Genomic DNA, 20,986 nt, shown 5'->3' with positions numbered 1-20,986 from the left:
GTCCAGTTATGTGTGCATTTCTGCTTCTTTTGATTGGGTACAGTTGTGAGCCATGTTGATGTTTGCTTCATGATGCAAAAGTGGTGAAGTCCTCATCATTGTTTTCCTCCCTGAGGAGACTTGGTTATGATCAACAATAACACATTTTCAGGCAGCGGCATATTGGCCCAGATTTTGAGAGAGTGGGGCATTTTGCAGTTAGTGCTGTGAGTTTTGTATTTCTCTTGCTGTTCAGCTCCAACTAATTTAGGCTGTAAATTGCAGAAAGTTTGAATTGATAAGAGTGGCGAGGTCAACAAGGACCTTGGTGAATGACATGATCAATAGTCTATTAATCAATAAAATTTAAAGATTCGAATGTTTGGCAAAGCTCCAACGTTGTGACTTGGACACCTGATTATTGAAACAAAATGTATTAAAAATATCACTGAATTATATGCAGGAAGATGTGAAGTTTTTTTCTTCCCTCCATAACATGGAACATGAAGATATAGAAGAATCCAGACTTTTTTTTAGACTTACATCCTCCTGTTCAGGGTTCAGATTAATTTTAATTCATGAAATTCAAGAACCAAAGGCAACTGTTGCCTACACATGACAGCTATTGTTCATGTGATGTGAGCATTGCTGGCAAGGTCAGCATTTATTTCCCATCCCATACAGCCCTTGAGAAGGTGATGGTGAGCTGCCTTAAGTCCTGTACTCCATTTTTGTGATAGGTACTATAAACTATAACAGTTTGATACAACTGAGCAGCTTGCTAGGCTGCTTCAGAGGGTAGTTGAGAATCAACCACATTTATGTGGGTCTGGAGTCACGTATAAGCTAGTCTGGGTAAAGATGGCAGATTTGCTTTAATGAACGTCATTAGTAAAACAGATGGGACTTCACAACAATCCAGTAGTTTCATGATTATCATTACTGATTCTAGCTTTTTATTCTCGATTTATTAATTAATCTAATTTAAAATCCCCCAGCTGCCATACAGGAATACACAACAAATCAAATTTCATAATCCTCATCTCTGCTTGCCAGAAACATTTCTTGTCTTGCCAGCCAATCACAAGCCTGTATATTCTCAATTATCTCTTTATAATCTGTGCTTTATTTTTTTTGTTTCCCTTCCATTCTATCAAATAGTTGTATTCCCAAATGCATTTGGTTTCTCTGTGAAGGATTTACTTCCATATATGATCACCCCATTTTAACTTGCATACTTTATGTGGCAGAACAATCAACATTAATTACTAACTAGCTTCAAAGTGGAAAGCTTTTAGAAATATAAACTACCCCATTAACAATGTCCTTATACTGTGAAATAGCAGCCCTAACTGCATCGAGTTTAGCTCATTTTTATAGCACATCAAATGTTCTTGAACCTCTCTGTCAAGTTGAGGGCAATCTCCGCTGGCAGCTGAAGGTTGTAAATACTGGAGAGGTGCAAATCCCAACCCATGCCATATTCCTTCTTCACCACAAATTACTTTTTCTTAAACACGTTAATAATGGCGTCTGCCATTAACTTACCATTATTCTTGCAGCAAATTCTGCAAAATACCGGTCATAAAATTGCCTGTCAGCTGTTTTGATTTTTGTCTCAAACATTTATAACTCAATAGCCTCTTAAATTATAATCATCTTTAACTTACTTTTTAAATGTTTGTATAACTGCTCCTGATTATATAATCTAATGATGCATTTGTCAGTAAGTGAATGCTCTTGGAACTATAGCCATATTCCAGGCATGTTTCAAAATTGAAGGGATACTGGCATTTTGTATCAGATACCCTGAAGGCAGCAGTCCCTCAATCAGTGAGTGAGCAGAACTTACAACTTTTCTAACTTTAATATGTTAACTTGAGAGTGGGGAGCAAGTATTCTGGTATTTGCACACTGACTTTTGCTGGTGGTAGTTAATTGGTGTTCTACGAAAATCTAAACTGGAACAATCTTTTTGGATTTTGCTAAAGTCACAAAATCCAAGATCACAACTTTCTTCCAGCCCTTCATTATTTTGTGCTTTTTGCAATTAGATGTAAGTATATGTTTCCAACTGAATATTTCAGAGTGATGAAGCTTTGGATCAAAATCTGCTAATAGAAAAACAACTACTAGAACTACACCAGCAAAATCATCAGCTTCGAGTAGAGAAAGCAGAAACTGAACGCAGGCTCCAAATGGAAATCCAACAGCTAAAGGACCAGGTGTGTAAAACAAAAACTGACAGTGAGAGCTAACCTACTTCTAGGATGATGTGCCTCAGAAGTTTTGGCAATGTTCACAGACATGAAGCAAATCGCACTGATTTTATTTAATTGTCAGGGGAGATGCAGGTCTGGAACAGTTTCTGTAAAATATCTGTACCATTTTCTATCTTATTCACAATGTATAGAAGAAAGTTGACAAATTTTGGAAATCAGAAACAGAAAATGTTGAAAATGCAGAGCAAATTGGTCAGCAGTACTACAGGCATTATGTAAACTGAGAACAGAAGAACACAGGGATGAGGAAGCCCAAAAATTTTAGAAATTTTGCAAGCTTCAAAACTGCGAAATTTGATCTTGTTATAACTAGCCATTTATTTTAAAAATAGTCTAAAACAGCAAATTGGCTGTGCTGGTTATGTTAGCAGGTTATTAATGACAAAAACAACAGACATTCTCCTGTTTTTCATTTATGATTGCACCTATTATTTTGTTCTCTGTGCTCTCTATTCTAGTGTCAATTGCAATGCCAATAAGTTAATAGTTTAAAAAAAAAACCCATGTGACATAAGTTAGCTTCCAATTTACCTTTTTTACTGAAAAAGATTTCTGTAACTTTCTAAAAAACTATTCATATAAATTGCTTTAGATTGCAGGTCTCACAGAGGCCAATTGGCAAATGGCCGAAGAACTAAAGCAATATAAATGTTCCGAAGATATTGAGAACAAAATAAATCAAATGGTGATTATGAAATATTTAATCTTTTTGTGTTTACATTATCTATGCAGATAACTATACTATGGCCAAAAATTTGCAATGGGAATAATGGTGAGGCTTTCAGCACACATTGTTATAATGAAGGAAATCCGAAAGCAATCTCTGGAGTATGCACAAGTGCAGTTAAACAAGAAAATCCAGAAGATGCTGTCACAGTTACCTTGCTTCCCCACAGGGTGCAATGTTGCAGTCCTCGCTCATAGATTCTGCAAAGAAATGCACTGATTTGAACTTGCCCATAGGTTCTACACAAAACACCTGAAAAAGTGGGCTGGTGCATTCAGGAGTGAATAAATTTTTAACAACCTGATAATTATAGCTGAACAACCTCTCTGGCACTGAAAAATTAACTTTGCAATTATGGAGTTTCATTTCCTTAAAAGGAAATTAGTGTTAGAGATTTGAGTTTTTTTTTTATTTTTTCTGTTTGTTTCTTTTACTCCTTGCTTAAACCCATCTGTATTTTCTAATCTTTCTTTCATTTTCTGTACACAATTTAAATCTAATTCATTCCAACACATTCCTGGTTGACCTCTCACATTCTACCTTCCATTAACTTGAGATCATCTCAAACTCTGCTGCCTGTGTCCTAACTCCATTCGCCCATCACGCCTCGATCTTAAAATCCTTACTCTTGTTTTAAAGATTTTCCAAGAACTTTCACTTTCTTTTCTCTAATCTCCTCCAGCCCTATAACCCTTCGAAATATCTGCACTCCTCCTGTTCAGGTCCCTTGAGTATCCCTGGTTTTAATTGCTCCACCATTGACAGTCATGCCTTCAACTCTTAAGGCCCGAAGCTCTGGAATTTCCTCCCTAAATTTCTCAACATCTCAGCCTCTGTAATTCTTCCTCTCCTTTACGACACTTCTTCACTTTGATAAAGCTTTTGGTGATTTGTTCTGATATCTCATTTTGTAGCTAATTGGCTTGATATCACTCCTATGAAGCACCTTGGAATAGTTCACCATGTGAAGGTGAAATGTAATTGTAAGTTGTTATTGGTTTGGACTCTGGCTATCTCAGTGAGGATTTCTTAATCAGGTTGATGAGTCCTGCTGTTCCTTGTTCTGCTAACTATGGCACAGATCCCCTATAGTGGCCACAACAATGAAAAAGACACTGCATTAGAGGAAATCTCTGCTGACAAACCTGTGTGCAGCTGTCAACAAGATAAATGGAATGTGCTGTTCCTTCACTGCTGAAAACAAAATCCAGGCTAATAGCAAATAATGTTATCACCTAAGGTTTCACTTCAACCGTTGCTGCTGTTCTTAGACCAGTATTTGTGGAAAGCAATCTGCAGTTGGCACAACAGAGTTTTATTACCCACTCTGGGTCACATTGATCCGCCAAAAGAATTTCTGTGCCAGGCCCTACATGGCTAATTTTTAATATTGGCCAAATTTAGGAATCAGCATTCACCATTATTATGGTCTAAGATCGTATAGCAATGTCTACACATATGCAATTAAATATGGAAATCAGTAAGTTGCAATCTGACTTGCCCTGCTGCTGCACAAGCAGCATTACATTGGCACCTCGCCAAAAGACTTGACACTCAAATCCATGAAAGACATGAAGTTGCAGTACTTACTAGCTACATACTAAACACACCAGGAAAAGTTAGAGCTTACCTATTCAAGTATATGACTTTTAACATTGTGATAAATTTTAACCTTTGGGACTGAAAAATAACATTTACAAGTTTAGGGTTTCATTCCTGCAGAGTTATTGTTAGAGATTTAAAGATTTTTAAAAACTTTTTTACTGTCTCTTTTATCAACCTCTCAACTTATCTTTCTTTTCCTCCCTTCAGTTTACTTTCTGTATATGATTTTATATTGATTTTAATATTCTAACTTACACTTCTTGGCTTAGACTCTGCGTGGCTCAGTAAGGATTCTTCAAACTGATTGATTACTTGCTTGGTTCCCACAGAACAGAAATAAACGGGGTGCAATCAGACCTGGTTTAAACTCCAAAGTTATTCTAACGCTTTTCCATTAATGCACACTGAAAATTGCTTTGCATCAATGCAAATGCAGCAGTATAGTTACAAGGTTAGAAATTCAGAGATCAGTTTAGACTTGGAGCATGAGTATTCTATTTTTATTTATTCGTTTTAGTGTACAAATACATATTAGTAATCTATATCAAAATTGAAGCAATCAGAGAGGTACTATATCTTTAAGTCTTGAGAAACTTTACAGTGAGATAACTTTATTGTTTGAGTTGCCTGTGGCGTTGTGTCCCAAAATTGCATTGCTCTTTCCTGCCATTGTGATAACTTCTGTGGTGAAAACTTTTTCTAGCAATTAACTTCTGTTACAGTGGATAATCAAGGGTCAACTGTAGTTGGCAAAGAGGTTTCTGACCTCATGTCCAATGAAAGCTCTTTAAACAGTTAAGACGATGCATGAGGAGTGGTTCAAGATGGGACTGTTTTTGAACATTATGTATGATATGTCCATCAATATTCTGCTCCAAACTATGAATAGTATCCTGAGACTTTTTATTATGTTAAAGACACTCTATAAATTTCAGTTGTTGATGCTTTGAATATCCTAGAAAAATTCTGAATTGAGCATCATATTAGCAGCTTTGGATGTGACCTTAAGTGGTGATTTATTTTTGGGCATCTCCAAATTCTTAAAATTGCGTCACTCTGGTTCCTTAAGACATATCAAACTTTCCACCCTCTGTGGTTCAGGGTTTAAGCACAATACTATTTTTGGGTCTTGGGGATAATCGATCCTATGGTCATCTTGGCAGCATTTGTAAAACTCTTTGAAACCCTTGCAGCTGAACTTTCTCCCGAGTTCTTGAAGCATTGCATACAGTTCCCGGGTATTGTAATTTGTGCGTTATACTGATTGTGTCTCCAAATTGAAATTATCTGATGATCTGCCCCTGTATGTGCTGGACTATCTCTTACTGTGATAATAGTATTTCTATCACTTCATTTTATGGGGAGGCGGTGGCATAGTGGTATTGTCACTGGACTGGTATTCCAGAGACAAAAACAGAAAATGCTGCGAAACCTCAGCAGGCCAAGCAGCATCTGTGGAGAGAGAAACCGAGTTAATGTTTCGAGTCCGTATGACCCTTCCTCAGAACTTCTTCGTCTCATCCGACGCCTCAACAAGAAACTTTTCCTCTTCCTTTCAGATGCTAAGGAACACAAGCTCCAACAGCTTATTGAAGCTCCAACGCCCATCCAGAACCCTCCACCCCTTCCCATCCCATCTTCTAATCCCAGCCCTTGCCATGTATACTCTCTGACCTTCCCTCCTCTGATGCTGAACGTTCTGTACTCAGCAAAGGACTCAGTTTCATACTTACGCCCTCATCTCAATGAATTTCGGGCTTGGCAAGATGCTGGACTCTTCTTTCGGCGCCTTCGTCGCTGTGCTCACTTCTTTGGGCAGGAGTCATCCCCCCCCACCCCCACCTCCACCTCCCCAAACCCCGTTCCACGGATCCTTTCACCCGCCTCCAGTACTCTCCCTCCACCTGGACCCCTCCCTCTGGCCTTTCCTGCTTTCAGTCTTTTCATTGAGAACTGTCGGCGTGACATGGGCCGTCTCAATTTCTCTGCCCCTCTCACCTACTCTGACCTTCTGAACTTGCTGCACTCCGTTCTCTTAGGCCCAACCCTGACTTTGTCATCAAACTCACCGACAAGGGTGGTGCTGTTGTTGTCTGGCGTACTAACCCCTACCTCGCAGAGGCTGAGCGTCAGCTCGCAGACACTTCCTCCTACCTCCCCCTGGACCATGACCTCACCACCAAACATCAAGCCATTGTTTCCAGGACTGTCACTGACCTCATCTCCTCTGGAGATCTTCCCTCCATAGCTTCTAACTTCATACTCTCCCAACCACGGACAGCCCGCTTTTACCTCCTCCCCAAAATCCGCAAACAGAACTGCCCAGGTAGGCCGATTGTGTCAGCCTGTTCCTGTCCCATGGAGCTCATTTCTTCCTATCTTGACTCCGTTCTCTCTCTCCTTGTCCTGCCTCTTCCCACCTACGTCCGCGATTCCTCTGATACCCTACGTCATGTTAACAATTTCCAGTTCCCTGGCCCTAACCGCCTCCTCTTCGCCATGGATGTCCAACCCTTCTATATCTCCATCCCCCACCAGGATGGTCTGAGGGCTCTCCGCTTCTTCCTTGGACAGAGGCCCGAACAATCCCCATCCATCACTACGCCTCCGCCTGGCTAAACTTGTTCTCTCACTGAACAATTTATCCTTAAACTTGTCTCATTTCCTCCAAATAAAAGGTGTGGCTATGGGTACCTGCATGGGCCCCAGTTATGCCTGATCTCTTTATGGGGTATGTGGAACAATCCTTGTTCCAGTCCTACTCAGGCACCCTCCCACAACTCTTTCTCCGGTACATCGATGACTGTTTCGGTGCTGCTTCATGCTCTCGTCTGGACCTGGAAAAATTTATCAATTTTGCATCCGATTTCCACCCCTCTATCACCTTCACATGGTCTATCTCTAACAGTTCCCTTCCCTTCCTTGACCTCTCTGTCTCCATTCCTGGTGATAGACTGTCCACCAATTTCATTATAAGCCCACCGACTCCCACAGCTACCTCGACTACAGTTTCTCACACCCTGCTTCCTGTAAGGACTCCATCTCATTCTCTCAGTTCCTTCGCCTCTGTCTCATCTGTTCTGATGATGCCGCTTTCCAAAATGGCGCATGTCTGCCATGTCTTCCTCCTTCCTTAACCGAGGTTTTCTCCCCTACTGTGGCTGACAGGGCCCTCAGTCATGACCGACCGATCTCCCGCACCTCTGCACTCACACCTTCCCCTCCCTCTCAGACCCATGTTAGGGTCCCCTTTGTCCTCACTTTTCACCCACTAGCCTCCGCATTCAAAGGATCATCCTCCGCTACTTCTGCCAACTCCAGCATGAGGCCACCGCCAAGCACATGTTCCCCTCATCCCCAACCTGTCAGCATTCCATAGGGACCATTCCCTCCGGTACACCCTGGTCCACTCCTCCATCACCCCCAACACCTCATCCCCTTCCCACATCACTTTCCCATGCAATCGCAGAAGGTACAACACCTGCCCCTTTACCTCCTCCCTCCTCACCGTCCAAAGGCCCAAACACTCCTTTCACGTGAAGCAGCGCTTCACTTGCACCTCCTTTAATTTGGTCTACTGCATCCGCTGCTCCCAATGTGGTCTCCTCTACATCGGGGAGACCAAACGCAGACTGGGTGACCACTTTGTGGAACACCTTCGGTTTGTCTGCAAGCAGGACCCAGACCTTCTGATCGCTTGCCATTCCAACACCCCATCCTGCTCTAATGCCCACATGTCTGTCTTTTGCCTGCTGCTATGTTCCAGTGAAGCTCAACGCAAACTGGAGCAACAGCACCTCATCTTCCGATTAGTCACTTTACAGCCTTCCGGACTTAACATTGAGTTCAACAACTTCAGACCATGAACTCTGTCCTCCATCCTCACCCCCTTTTTTTAATCCCCTTTTTTCTACATTCATTTTTTATTTTTTATCCACTTATTTTTATTTGTATTCATTTATCTGTGGTTTTATCCCCTTTTTTATCAACCCTTCTATCCCATTTTCTGTCCTTTTTTTTCCCACCACCGCCCCCTCCCCCACCCCATCCCCTACAGGGCCATCTGTTACTTGTTCCCTGCTGTTCTTTCACACAATGCTACCCTTCTGCTATTATTACATTCTGCTTTCTTACCTTTATGCCACTATCAGCACCTTTTTTTAGCGCTAACCACAACCATTAAAACTCCTTTTGTCCTTTAGTTCATGATACCTTTGCTAATCCCTCCTTTGTCCCCACCTATCGCTGGCCCTCTAGCCAGCTCCACCTGCCCCACCCCCCTTAAACAGTATAAATTTCATCACATTTCCACTTCTCTCAAGCTCTGAAGAAGGATCATACCGACTCGAAACATTAACTCTGTTTCTCTCTCCACAGATGCTGCTCGACCTGCTGAGTTTTTCCAGCATTTTCTGTTTTTGTTTCAGATTTTCAGCATCTGCAGTATTTTGCTTTAATCTTAATATTCCAGAGACCTAGGGTAATGTCTGGGGACCGGGGTTCGAATCCCACAAGGGCAGATGGTGAATTCAACAAAAATCTGGAATTAAAAGTATGAAACCATTGCCAATTGTTGCAAAAATGCAGCTGGTTCACTAATGTTTAGGGAAGGAAATCTGCCTACATGTGACTCCAGACCCACAACAGTGTGGTTGACACTTAATTGCCTGCGTTCAGAGGGCATTTAGGGATGGGCAATAAATGCTGGCCTAGGCTGCGATGCCCACATCCCATGAGAGAAAAAAAAACTTGCTGAGGTACCCACCTTTTGGGATCTCTCATCAGGAGAAAGTATTTCCATTGACAAGGGGCACAGATTTAAGATAATTGGCAGAAGAACCAGAAGGGAAATAAATTTTTTTGCGCAGCAAGTGGTCCTGATTAGGAATGCATGGTCTGAAAAGGTGGTGAAAGCAGATTTAATAGAAACTTTCAAAAAAGAATTTGATATATACTTGGAAAAACTGGCCTATTCCTGCTGATTGCAGAAATACCATATTTATCTTTTTTTGTTCATTCATGAGATGTGGATGTCACTTCCAAGACCATTTATTGCCCATTACCAATTGCTCTTGAGAAGGTGATGATGAGCCGCCGCCTTGAATCGCTGGAGTCCGGATGGTGTAGGCACCCACACTGTTATTAGATAGGGGGTTCCAGGATTTTGATCCAGCAACGGGTATATTGGTGAGAATCAGGTGCAGTAGCTTTTACCATCATGATGGCTCTCTCACCACCTACCATAGGCCCAGTCTGGCAGTTACATAGCTCAGGTCTTAAGGCCTAATTATTTAATTAATTTAGATAATCAGTCGAGCTTGTAATGTGGATCATTTATGCTTGGTAGAAGCGACATACTTCCATATGCAGGGGCCCGTTCTCTGCAAACGAAAGGAATGTGTTCCCTGTGCCTTTTTGAATTAACCTGGATTTTGGGAAGTGGTTGTGATCGTTTGAAATTAGCATTCTTGCATTTGTCCTGATGAGTGAAAGATGAAAAGCTTTGGCAACGTGTCTCTCTTTTCAGTAATATATTCATTTTAGCCTTTCTGTGCTCCAAGCTAGTTGCATTTTGAAGGTATCAGTCATTTACATGTGGAGGATGAACAAGTAAGGAAGAGTGGTAAATATCTATCTTTGGTGTTGTTGTCCTCATGCAGTTCATTTTAAAAATACAAAGCTTTGTATTTCTCTCTCGCACACCTAAAACACCTGTTGCCTATAATGAGGATAAAGGTCTGAAATACCATCCCAATGGATAATGGCCTCTTTTTTTGGATTGCAACCCTTAAGTGTAGTTTTCCCCCCTTCAATGAATGGGGAACACACTACCTAAGGTACACAATCTAAAATTTAAGATTCTTAAACCTGATTTAAGAAAATTAGATTGTCATTATGTGTGCTTGCATGGCATACTTTTTATCAAGTAGACCAAAGTAGAGAAATCAACCAGATTGCCCTGTTCTGAATCATGAAGAATCCAACATAAATATTGACGTCAAAGATGAATTACTGTAATGCGACATCTACCCGTGATTGTGTACAGCAGTTGGAATGTCATCATTAATTTACAAAGTCTGTCAAAATATGTTTGGAGGCCCATAATGGTGGAATTTATTATATTTCATAGCAACTTAAAATATCTCCTTAGTCATATCCTGGAGCCAGAATGTTTACATCACTGTTTCCTGAATTTCTTTTAGTATGCATCCTAGTAATATTCCCCCTGTCTGCCACCCCGATCCTGCCCAAAAGAAAAAAGTTGCATAGGTTCTAAGCTTGTATCATACAACAAAAATCTGTCCAGTTGCCTTTGGAAGAATTTGACCAACCTAACCCCTGATTAGATTGAGATAAGGCAATCCTACATGTGTATGAATTATCCTTATCCCCAACACATAGGCTGAGGTCAGTTCTAATTTGGCACAACCAAGGATCGAACTACTAATTTTCTTTGTCTGTATCCCTTAATGCCACACTGGACAGTAACTATACACAACCATTTTGAAAGAAGCTAACTCTTTATTTAGACAACAAACTCAAAATTATATTCACAATGTTATTTTGGTATTCTCTGCTGCTGCTTATGCTCTTACCTTATTACTTTTGAAAGCTGAATTTTGTGATCTCATGTGTTCTATTTTAACCCTTTCTTAACTGGTTGCTCATTTTACTGTGACCCCTCCATTCTTCTTGAAACAGCTTTTCCAGCTTCGAATGCACCTCTAACTGGCCAATATCTCCAAAATCCACTTGTTGGCCAATCAGGTAACTAAACATTGTAATTTAACTTCATTGCATCATTGGGTTGACCAGACTAAACATTAACACAAGAAAATAGCCAGCATTTAGCAGTACAAATCAGTCCAGGCAGTGAGTTAGCTAGTTAATGTCGATAGCTGAATGGTAGAGGGAGTTATCCCATCGGTGACTTTCAAGATGTTAAGGCATTTCTCACCCCTCCTTTTCTTCTTCTTCCTATGACACAAGTTATTCTCCAACCAGCAGTCGAACTTACTCGTTTGCCTTTCCAATGCTCACTTTGAGTAACCCTTAGTGGTGTGTGACAGAGGTTTGAATGACTCACAATGATGGCATAAATCACATCTTTTTTAAACAGGCAGTTTTACCATACATTTAAAACACACAATGCCTGTCTGAGTTTGCAGGATAATATTAAGTTTGAAAAGTTGAAAAATATTTAATGCTGTGAATAGTTTTACTATCTTGTAAATTCCTCCTAGATATTCATTATTGAAATGTAAGTTTGCTTTTACTATTTGCTTTGCCATCAGTTTAAAATGAAAATACTTTTTGGACAGATGTACACTGAAACACCTAATGATGGACAGAATTACCACATCATAACAATTCCGTATTTTTATTACAAAAGCCTAAGTGAGATTAAAGGCTTCAATTATTTGTGTGATTATTGTAATGAGGAAACAACTGGATACACAGAGCAATTGGTGCAGAAAAAAAATTGTGACCAGAACTAATTTGTTACTTTGTTTTCAGATTGAGCGGATGGAGATGCAGCACAAGAAGCTCTTACAGATGCAGGTGGAGCTGCTAAGGAAGGAGTATAACAAGTTAAATGATCAAGCTAACGGTAGCTCTGATTCTGTTCAGGACTGTAAAGATGATTGCACTGATGGAACTGAGTGTACAACCGAACAGGCATTAGTAGGCACTACGACTTTATCCCCCAAGAGTCACAGCATTAGACTGACAATACCCACCAGTATAGTGACATCAGCACATGAAATCATGACCTCTGAGCATGAGATTATGTCAACATCACAAGATGTGATTGCGGCATCTGAAATGGACCTCAGTTCTGGAAATGTCATATCCTTCATTGAGCCTAATGATAATTCATCAAATGGATCTGCAGGTTTGACAACACTTGAAATTGTGGAGGTCCATTTAGACAGTGAGTCAGCCATTTCAAATATTGAGTCATCTTCCCCAACACATGTGCATCTGTATCCTGTCACAGAAATCAATGATCATGTTGAACTTTCCACTGGCAAACGCATATCTGAAGAGGATCCTGAAGAAGAAAGTCAACCAAAAATCCAGAGAACTGCTTAAAAGCAGGATACTACTAATACTACTATGTTATTGTATAGTATCTAAATGTATGCCCTTATTTTTATTCCATATTTCAAAGAATAATTTATCTTATGAATATTTAATTTTCAGATCCTTCCTAATTTGAGTTTTTCTTTAAATGGACATTAGAGATAACTTATTTGACTTATGAACTTTCACCTTTTCAGATTGCTTTGTGCCAAAGAGATACTGTACAGCTTCCTTGTGCAGTAGAAGATATTTAGACAATACAATAAGTCCTTACTTTTTAAGGTAAGAGAGCAAGAATGTAGACTGACCCTTGACCTCTCAAAAACAAAATTACCACCATTGAAATAAACCAGGATTATTATTATAACCATTGACTGAAAACAGTATTGGGAACTCAAAAATAAGATGGCTGATGACTAAGATCAACTTAAATAATGAAATATTCTGTAATTTGTTTGACTCCAAGGCCATTGAAACAAACTTTCTATTTTATAAAAGTTTTAGGAACTCATATTATGATATGGAAATGTAAATTTATACTGAATGAGGTTAAATCTTTTTGGAAAGGACCTCTGGCACTTTAATCATCAGGTAGCGAATGTTGACCATCAATTACCAAATTACTGTCTATCCTATGTGAATACTGGCATCTCCTCTGTTTTAATACAATTTATCTCTTAATGCAGATGTTACTAAAGGAAAATCAAGTTTAAAATAAGTACTATCCCTTTCTAGATACTGCCAATAATGTCCTAACACATTTACTTTCAGTTCATTTTGGAGTAATTTTGATTTTACAGGATGGTGTTTTGCCTCTTAAACCCCCTCCCTGCACCCCTCAAAGTTACCAACCTGAATTACTCAGCGGGGATGTAGTAGAGGTGCCAAAATGGTTAATAGCAAAACTCTGCCTCACCTGATCTCTGCAAGGCTTTAACAGAGAAATCTGAAGAGTGAATGCACTGAAAGGAGATCACTTGGGTTAATTGTATTCAGTCCAGACATACTGGGTTGAATAATAAGGGTGGGGGGGGTGCATGGTGGCGGATGGCAGGCGCCCAACCCCACCACCCAGAAACCACGTCAGCATAATGCCGAGCAGCTCTGCAGCCATAAAGCTCTGAGCTCTGCGGGTCTGCTCAGCACTGGGGCAGAAATCCCACCCTCTGGAGCTGTCGGCCAATCTGATTAAAGAAGGTAAGGGTTTGGGAGCGTTCGGGACAGGGTCAGTGGTGGAGAGTGGGTGAGTTCAAGAGAGGGAGCGGGTAGGAACGAAGGGAAAGTTCAATCTCAAGAGAGCCACCTTGCAAAGGGCAGCCCCCAAAGAGCGCCCCCCCACTCCAACCCCCCGCCCCCCAACCCTTTAACCATTTCAGGTTAAAAATTGGGCTTCCCGCTGTGCCCCACGCCAAATGTATTATGGTGTGGGTAGTTTATTATTAGGGTCAATTAGGCTTGATAACCAGCTTAATTGTCCCTTAATTGGTCACTTTAACATGGCAGTTGGGCTGCCAATTTTGGTGCCCACTGCCCGTATTATGGGGATGAGCTCCAAGGTGGGCAGGAAGGTGGTGGGATGGAAACCCATTTTACATGTTCCGCCACCCCCCCCCCCCCCCCCCCAATGGGAAACACACCCGCACGGGGCATATAAAATTCAGCCCACTGTGTGAAGTGAATGCTTACAAGGTTCCTCAGAAGCCTTTGGTGATTGTGTAATCTCTGCAAATTTTAAACTGTTCTGAATGATATGACCAAGTGACGTGTGTGATTTATTTGTTTCTGTTTTTGTTTACTTAAGACTAAATTGCTAACTTGAAATCATTCTAGATGCCCAAGTTGATGATGTTTTATTCCAAAATAATTAGTGTACATGTGATTATTATTAATAGAAATATCCTAAATAATACCAAGCCTTAGATTGCTGCACATATTTTATTCCCTCGTCATGTGAGGAAAACTTTTTTACCCAGAGGGTAGTGACGGTCTGGAATGCACTGTCTGAGAGGGTGGTGGAGGTGGGTTGCCTCACATCCTTTAAAAAGTACCTGGGTGAGCACTTGGCACATCATAACATTCAAGGCTATGGGCCAAGTGCTGGTAAATGGGATTAGGTAGGTAGGTAGGCCAGGTGTTTCTCACGTGTCGGTGCAGACTCGATGGGCCGAAGGGCCTCTTCTGCACTGTGATTCTGTGATTCAATTTAGCATTTCACTCTGTTTTCTTGGTAAGAGGAATGCTCTATACTGAATGTTCCACTCATCATGACACACACATTGTTTCATTGTATTTTGTACTGATTCAGCCATGGAAAGTATCTGTCCATTGGTTCTCCTACATTGCATTTTCCCAAATGTTTTAGTTTCATTGGGTATTAATGAAATGCTGAATTTATATTTTCAATTAAGCTACATTTTTATATTGTAAAGGAAGACATTAAATATGCATTCTATATTATCAGTAACCTAGTATATATTTCTTGATTGAGCCAGTGACAGGCAACTTTTGCACTGAACAGACACAAATAAATTTCTTTATATTTCATTCCAAAATCAATTAATCAGATGTATCCTCTAAATAAACCTAAGTTAAAACCTGTATTTTTTCAGTGTTAACAGAACTGAGTCTAAAATTGGGTAAATTCAGTTTTATTTAAATTTGCTCTTGTGAGCTGGATAGGACTTAATGTCAGATGGCACTTAGTATTTTCATTCTTCCAACTTCAGCACAAACATAACCTAATAACTACAGTATTAAGTTTTCTGACCTTCCTTCAGAACTGAACAAGCTATATCTTTTCTGACATTAATTTCTGAATGAAGATGTTTTGTTGTTTGACAGGCACTGTATAAATGTAAGTTCACGTGAACTGAATCATTTAACTACGTTAGTAAATGCTCTGAATATTTGCAATTCCATGACTTCCACTTAATGATCAGGATAAAAATAAATCTGCAAAAGACTATCTGGTTCAAACTGCAGAAGATATTGAGGTGAATTCTCTGATTTTTTAAAATTCATTCATGGGATGTGGGCATTGCTGGCTAGGCCATCATTTACTGCCCATCCCTAATTGCCCTTGAGAAGGCGGTGGTGAGCTGCCTTCTTGAACCACTGTAGTCTCTGTAGTGTAGGTACATACACTGTGCTATTAGGGAGGGAGTTCCAGGATTTTGACCCAATGACAGTGAAGGAACTGATAGCTTTCAGAAGTGTGGGATCGAAGGAATGGTATAGTGTACCGATCCATGCCCTACAACCACCACGGATGTCAGTCTTCAGGTTCATTTCACTTCATGTGATATCAAGAAACCTGAGTGCACTGGACACAGCCAAGATGTGGGCCCTGATAATGCCTGCCTGCAATGCTGAAGACCAGTGCACCAGAAATACCTATACCTTTAGCCATGCTATTCCACTACAGCTACAACACTGGCATTTGCCTGTTGATATGAAAACTTGCTCAGGTATCTCCTGACAGAAAAAGGACAAATCTAGCCTGACCAATTACCACCTTATCCGGTTCATTCATAAACAAATAATAGTCCTCAACAATGCTATCAAGTGGCACATACTCAGCAAAACCTGGCATCCTAAATCGGTTTGGGTTGTGCCAACATTACCCAACCCCAGGCCTCATTACAGCATGGCCTAAACAAGGACACAGGCTGAATTCCAGAAGTGAGCTAAGAGTGACTGCCCTTGGCATCAAGGCACCATTTGACTCTGTGATACCAAGGAGCCCTTGTAAAATTTAAGTCAATGTGGACCAGGGAATAAACATATTAGTGGCTGGAATCATAACTAGTACAGGGGAAGATGGTCGTGGTAGTTGGAAACACAATCATGTCAGATCCAAGACACTGCTTCAGAGATTCCTCAAGGGAGCATCCTGGATCCAACTATCTTCAGCTGCTTCATCAATGTATCTCCCTTCCTTTATCATTGCTGGGTCAAAAGCCTAAAATTCCATACCTAACACCATTGTGCAACTACCTTCATCACATACGGCAGGATTTTCCGCACCCGCCCCCACCGCAATCTTCCAGTCCCACCGCAAGTCTGGACTCCTGGCTGGGGCACCGCATCGCCCACAACGAGTCCCGCCCACGACAGGGCCGGAAAATCACGGCCATAGACTGCAGTGGTTCAATAAGGAGGTTCACCACTATCTTCTCAAGGGTAACTAGGGATGGGCAATATTTGGTTTTGCCAGCATTGCTTATGTCCCAGAATTGAATTTTAAATAAACAACAATTTGCACTCCATTTAACAGAAGTCCCTGGCTTCTGGTGGCTCAAACTTGGGACCACCACCTCCCCTCTTGCATTGCCTCATTCCTAAAAATCTACCTGCAGTCTGGCTAATTATGTTGGCTAATTTTGCGACAGCTCAAAGCTGGCAAGCTGCAATGGGGTACCAACTTGCTGACTTGGGTGTGTGTGTGTATATATAAATATGTATATATAACTTGTATATGTTTAACCCTTTAAATACAGTTACATGTGTGGAGTTTCTTCTTCATCAGGATCAGTATAATCTTAATACAGACGTGGTTTAATTCAGAAGCCATGTATTCAAATTGCTTTTTGGCAGATACTGAACAAATTTAGTTAAAATTTTCTGAACGCCAGCAAAATGCTGTAGCAGCAGAAAAAGTGCAAAGCATTGCAACAAAACTCTGCATTCTTTGGTGAAAGTGTCAAACTCCTATAGCATGTTCTCATTCACAGCTCTGCTGTCAGGTAGGAAAAGAGAATTTTGGATATCCATGATGGTGAGAGATGAGGCATGCACCTCTTGGCAATTTGTGCAGTTTTTGTGCAATTGCTATCAGCCAGCTACAAAGTGGCTTTGTTAGAAATTTGGCAGTATTTGCATTGTGGTCCAAAAAAACTTTCCCAGTGCCCTGAGCAAATTAATGGTCATTGACAGATTTGCACCATTCCTACTTTGAAAGAACAGTTGGTTCATTTTTCACTTCTGGAACGTTAAATCATCCCAACCACTTGCGATGACATTTGTCTCTCTCTGATAGCTAGGTATAAGTGAAATATATAAAGGCAGCCAAAATCCCAGTCCTCGTCACCACCACTATCCTAAATACCAAAATATGTTGGAAGGTTGTGGGGACAACTTCCATGCCTGGACTTGGCACAAAGATGAAGGCTCAGACTCCAGTGCAGGACTGTGGAGGTGCCATCAGGAAAAGATCCCTTGGCGCTATTTCAAAGAAGAGCAGGGTAGTTATATTTTACTTCAACATTAAAAAAACAAATTATCTGGTCATTATCACATTGCTTTTTGTGGGAGCTTGCTGTGCACAAATTAGCTGCCATGCTTCCTACACTATAACAGTGGCTATACTTTAAAAGTACTTAATTGTGAACTGCTTTGGGATGTCCTGTGGTAGTGAATAGCGTTATATAAATGCAGGTCTTTCTTTTAAAATATGCTTCTCTTGAAGGCATTCATTCAATGATGGATCATCTAATTTACATCCAGAGAGACATTATCTTGCAAGTGTGGTGTGATGAATATTTAAACTGTGAATTCATAAAAGATTAGTGCCCTCTTGAGAGAATATATTTATAGAATAAAAAATGTTCTGCAAGATTACAAGAAGATTATAACATCTCAACAAATTTCCATCCAGGAAGTATTTTTCCCTATTATTTTTACATTTATTCCCATAGTGATTGATTCAGCAGTGTTCGTTTTCCACTGATACAGCAAATTAGCAGGTAAAATTGGACCCCAGGAAAGCTTCTGCTGAAGATATGTATACTGGAAGCAAAGACTTAGGTTTGCAATTTAAAGCTGTTTGGCTTGACTGATTTGTGAAAAAATAATGGTGGAGATATTTGCCAGCCAACTGAACTATTTCTGTTGATTTAACATTCAATTACATTCAAGGCTCTTTGCCAACACACACACTGCACTGTAGTGACAGGAGAGTTTCCAGTAATGATCTCATCATAATCTTCTGCAAGGACACTGCACTGTACCTAGAGCATTTAAAGCTACTGAAAACAACTGCATTCATTAATTTATCATTGTAGATGGTGGAATCAGTTGGCAATATTGTAATTCTGATAACAATCTGCCAAATAAAAATCAATAGCGAAAGAATTGGGATTGTATTAATGCTGCTCATGTGCTGGGTATGTTGTTATGCAGGTGACTGAAATAAGCTGACAGCTATACGTTGCCAGGCACAGGCAGCCAGATGCTGTCCCAGACCAAGGTATCAGTAATGATAATAACAAGAATTGTAACAATGGCACTATATCAAAGTTGACAGGATCACCTTGATTTCTGTTTTCCAGTTAATTTGGAGGGAGGTAGGATCAGCTGCATTTAGCAGTCTTTAAAGAATTATTAAAGTGCTTCACTTCACTAAGGTAGATTAGTTAAGAGCACGAGAGCTTCATAAAGAGTGAGAGAGTGATGAGCTAACCAGGTTGTGGAAAAAAATCACTGAGACGTCATAGGAAAACAGGTAAGTGGTCGGTGAGTATTTTGCTAATTTATTTTCAAAACTCATGTAATTTATTAGTAATTGTAAGGTTTTATTTGTATTAGTAAATATTACTAGTGGTAATAAAGTTTATTGGGATTCGTATAGTAAATTAAGAAAAGTTAATTTATTTTGGCAAGGCAGGTGATGTGCTGCAACTGTAGAATGTGGGCACTCCTGGACGTCAGTGTGATCCAGGGCAAACACGTCTGTTGTGAGTGTCAGCGGCTTGAGGAGCTTCAACTCAGAGTCATTGGGCTGCAAGCAGAACTGCAGACGCTGCAATGCATCAGGGAGGGGAAAAGTTACCTGGACACTTTGTTCCAGAAGGCAGTAAAACCCCTTAGGATAGGTTCTTTTGATTTTGTCAGGGACAGGAGGGTGTGACTGCGAGTGAGGCAGGTATGGGGACCCATAAGGTAGAAGTGGAGCCTGAGTCATTACAATTGTCAACAGGTTCGAGGTTTTTGCAGCCTGCATGCATGAAAGCAAGAGCTGTAAGGTGGATGTGCAAACTGACCATGGCACTGTGGTACAGGAAGCCATTCAAGTGGGGGGAGTTAATAGGAGGGAGATGGGGACATTATAGTTGGAGGAATTGACACAGTTATCTGCAGCCAGTGAGAGTCCAGATGACCGTGTTGCCTGCCCAGTGCCAGGCTTCGGGACATCTGCTCTGGGCTGGAGAGGATCTTACAGTAGGGGGGGGGGATCCAGTTGTCGTGGTCTACGTTGGTACCAATGACATAGATAGAATTAGGAAAGATGTTCTGTTAGGGGTTATTAGCAGCTAGAGGTCAAATTAAAAAGCAGAACCTCAAAGGTGGTAATCTCTGGATTATTACCTGAGCCATGAGTAAATTGGCACAGGGTAAATAAGATTAGAAGATGAATGCATAGCTCAAAGACTGGTGTGGGAGAAATGGGTTTTGATTCATGGGGCACCAGCAGCAGTACTGGGGCAAGTGAGAGCTGTACCATTGGGATGCTCTACACCTGAACCTTGCTGGGGCCAGTGTTCTAGCAAGTTGTATAACTAGGGGGTGGAGAGGGTTTTAAACTAAATAGTGAGGGAAAGGAATCATATGAGAGGAGATGTGGTAAATCAAAGGAAATTAGGTAATGCAGCAGAGTAGTGATTTGGGTAATGATAACCAGAGTATGGCAGGAAGGACAAAGGGTACAAATTTAAGAGTGCACGAGCAGATAAGGCCAGAGAGTGCAAAAATGGTAAAGAAAAACAGAGTTAAAGGCTCTGTATCTGAATGTACGCAGCATTCGTAACAAAATGGATGAATTGTTAACACAGAAATAAATATGTATGACCTGATAGCCATTACAGAGAGATGGTTGCAAGGTGACCTAGGCTGGGACCTAAATATTTAAGGGTATTTGACATTTCAAAGAAATAGGAAGCTATGGAAAGGCGGTAGGGTAGCTCTGTTAATTAAGGATGCCTTTAGTACAGTAGTGAGCGGTGACCTTGGCTCAAAAGAGCAACATGTAGAATCAATTTGGGTACAGATAAGAAATAGTAAAGGGAAAAGGGTCACTTGTGAGAGTAGTTTATAGGCCCCCTAACAGTAGTTACATTGTAGGACAGGGTATACAGGAATAAATAAATGGAGCACATAAAGTTACCGCAATAATCATGGGTGACTTTAATCTACATGTTGATTGGGTGAATCAGATTGGCATAGGTAGCCTGGGACACGAGTTCATAGTGTATTCAGGACAATTTCTTAGAACAGTGCGTTCTAGATCCAACCAGGGAGCAGTCTACTC

At 40.6% G+C, this 20,986-nt stretch overlaps 1 protein-coding gene across 4 annotated transcripts in view; it reads left to right on the top strand.

Moving 5' to 3' along the window:
- The window catches only part of LOC144687771 (uncharacterized), a 74,916-nt gene extending 59,778 nt beyond the window's left edge, over nucleotides 1-15,138 (top strand). For 2 of the 4 annotated variants that reach the window (XM_078554262.1, XM_078554263.1), the window contains exons 6-8: nucleotides 2,067-2,204; nucleotides 2,854-2,946; nucleotides 12,112-15,138. In XM_078554262.1, the coding sequence (XP_078410388.1) occupies nucleotides 2,067-2,204; nucleotides 2,854-2,946; nucleotides 12,112-12,690 (810 nt within the window). In that variant the 3' untranslated portion in view covers nucleotides 12,691-15,138. Of the gene's footprint in view, nucleotides 1-2,066; nucleotides 2,205-2,853; nucleotides 2,947-10,158; nucleotides 10,217-11,295; nucleotides 11,362-12,111 lie in introns of all 4 variants that reach the window. The other 2 variants (XM_078554264.1, XM_078554266.1) reach the window with 2 other exon arrangements.
- The last annotated feature ends 5,848 nt before the right edge of the window (nucleotides 15,139-20,986 follow it).

The sequence above is a fragment of the Cetorhinus maximus genome, chromosome 12 (assembly GCF_964194155.1).
Source record: "Cetorhinus maximus chromosome 12, sCetMax3.hap1.1, whole genome shotgun sequence".
NCBI classification, from domain to species: domain Eukaryota; kingdom Metazoa; phylum Chordata; class Chondrichthyes; order Lamniformes; family Cetorhinidae; genus Cetorhinus; species Cetorhinus maximus.
This window is presented reverse-complemented; position numbering and strand designations above follow the sequence as displayed.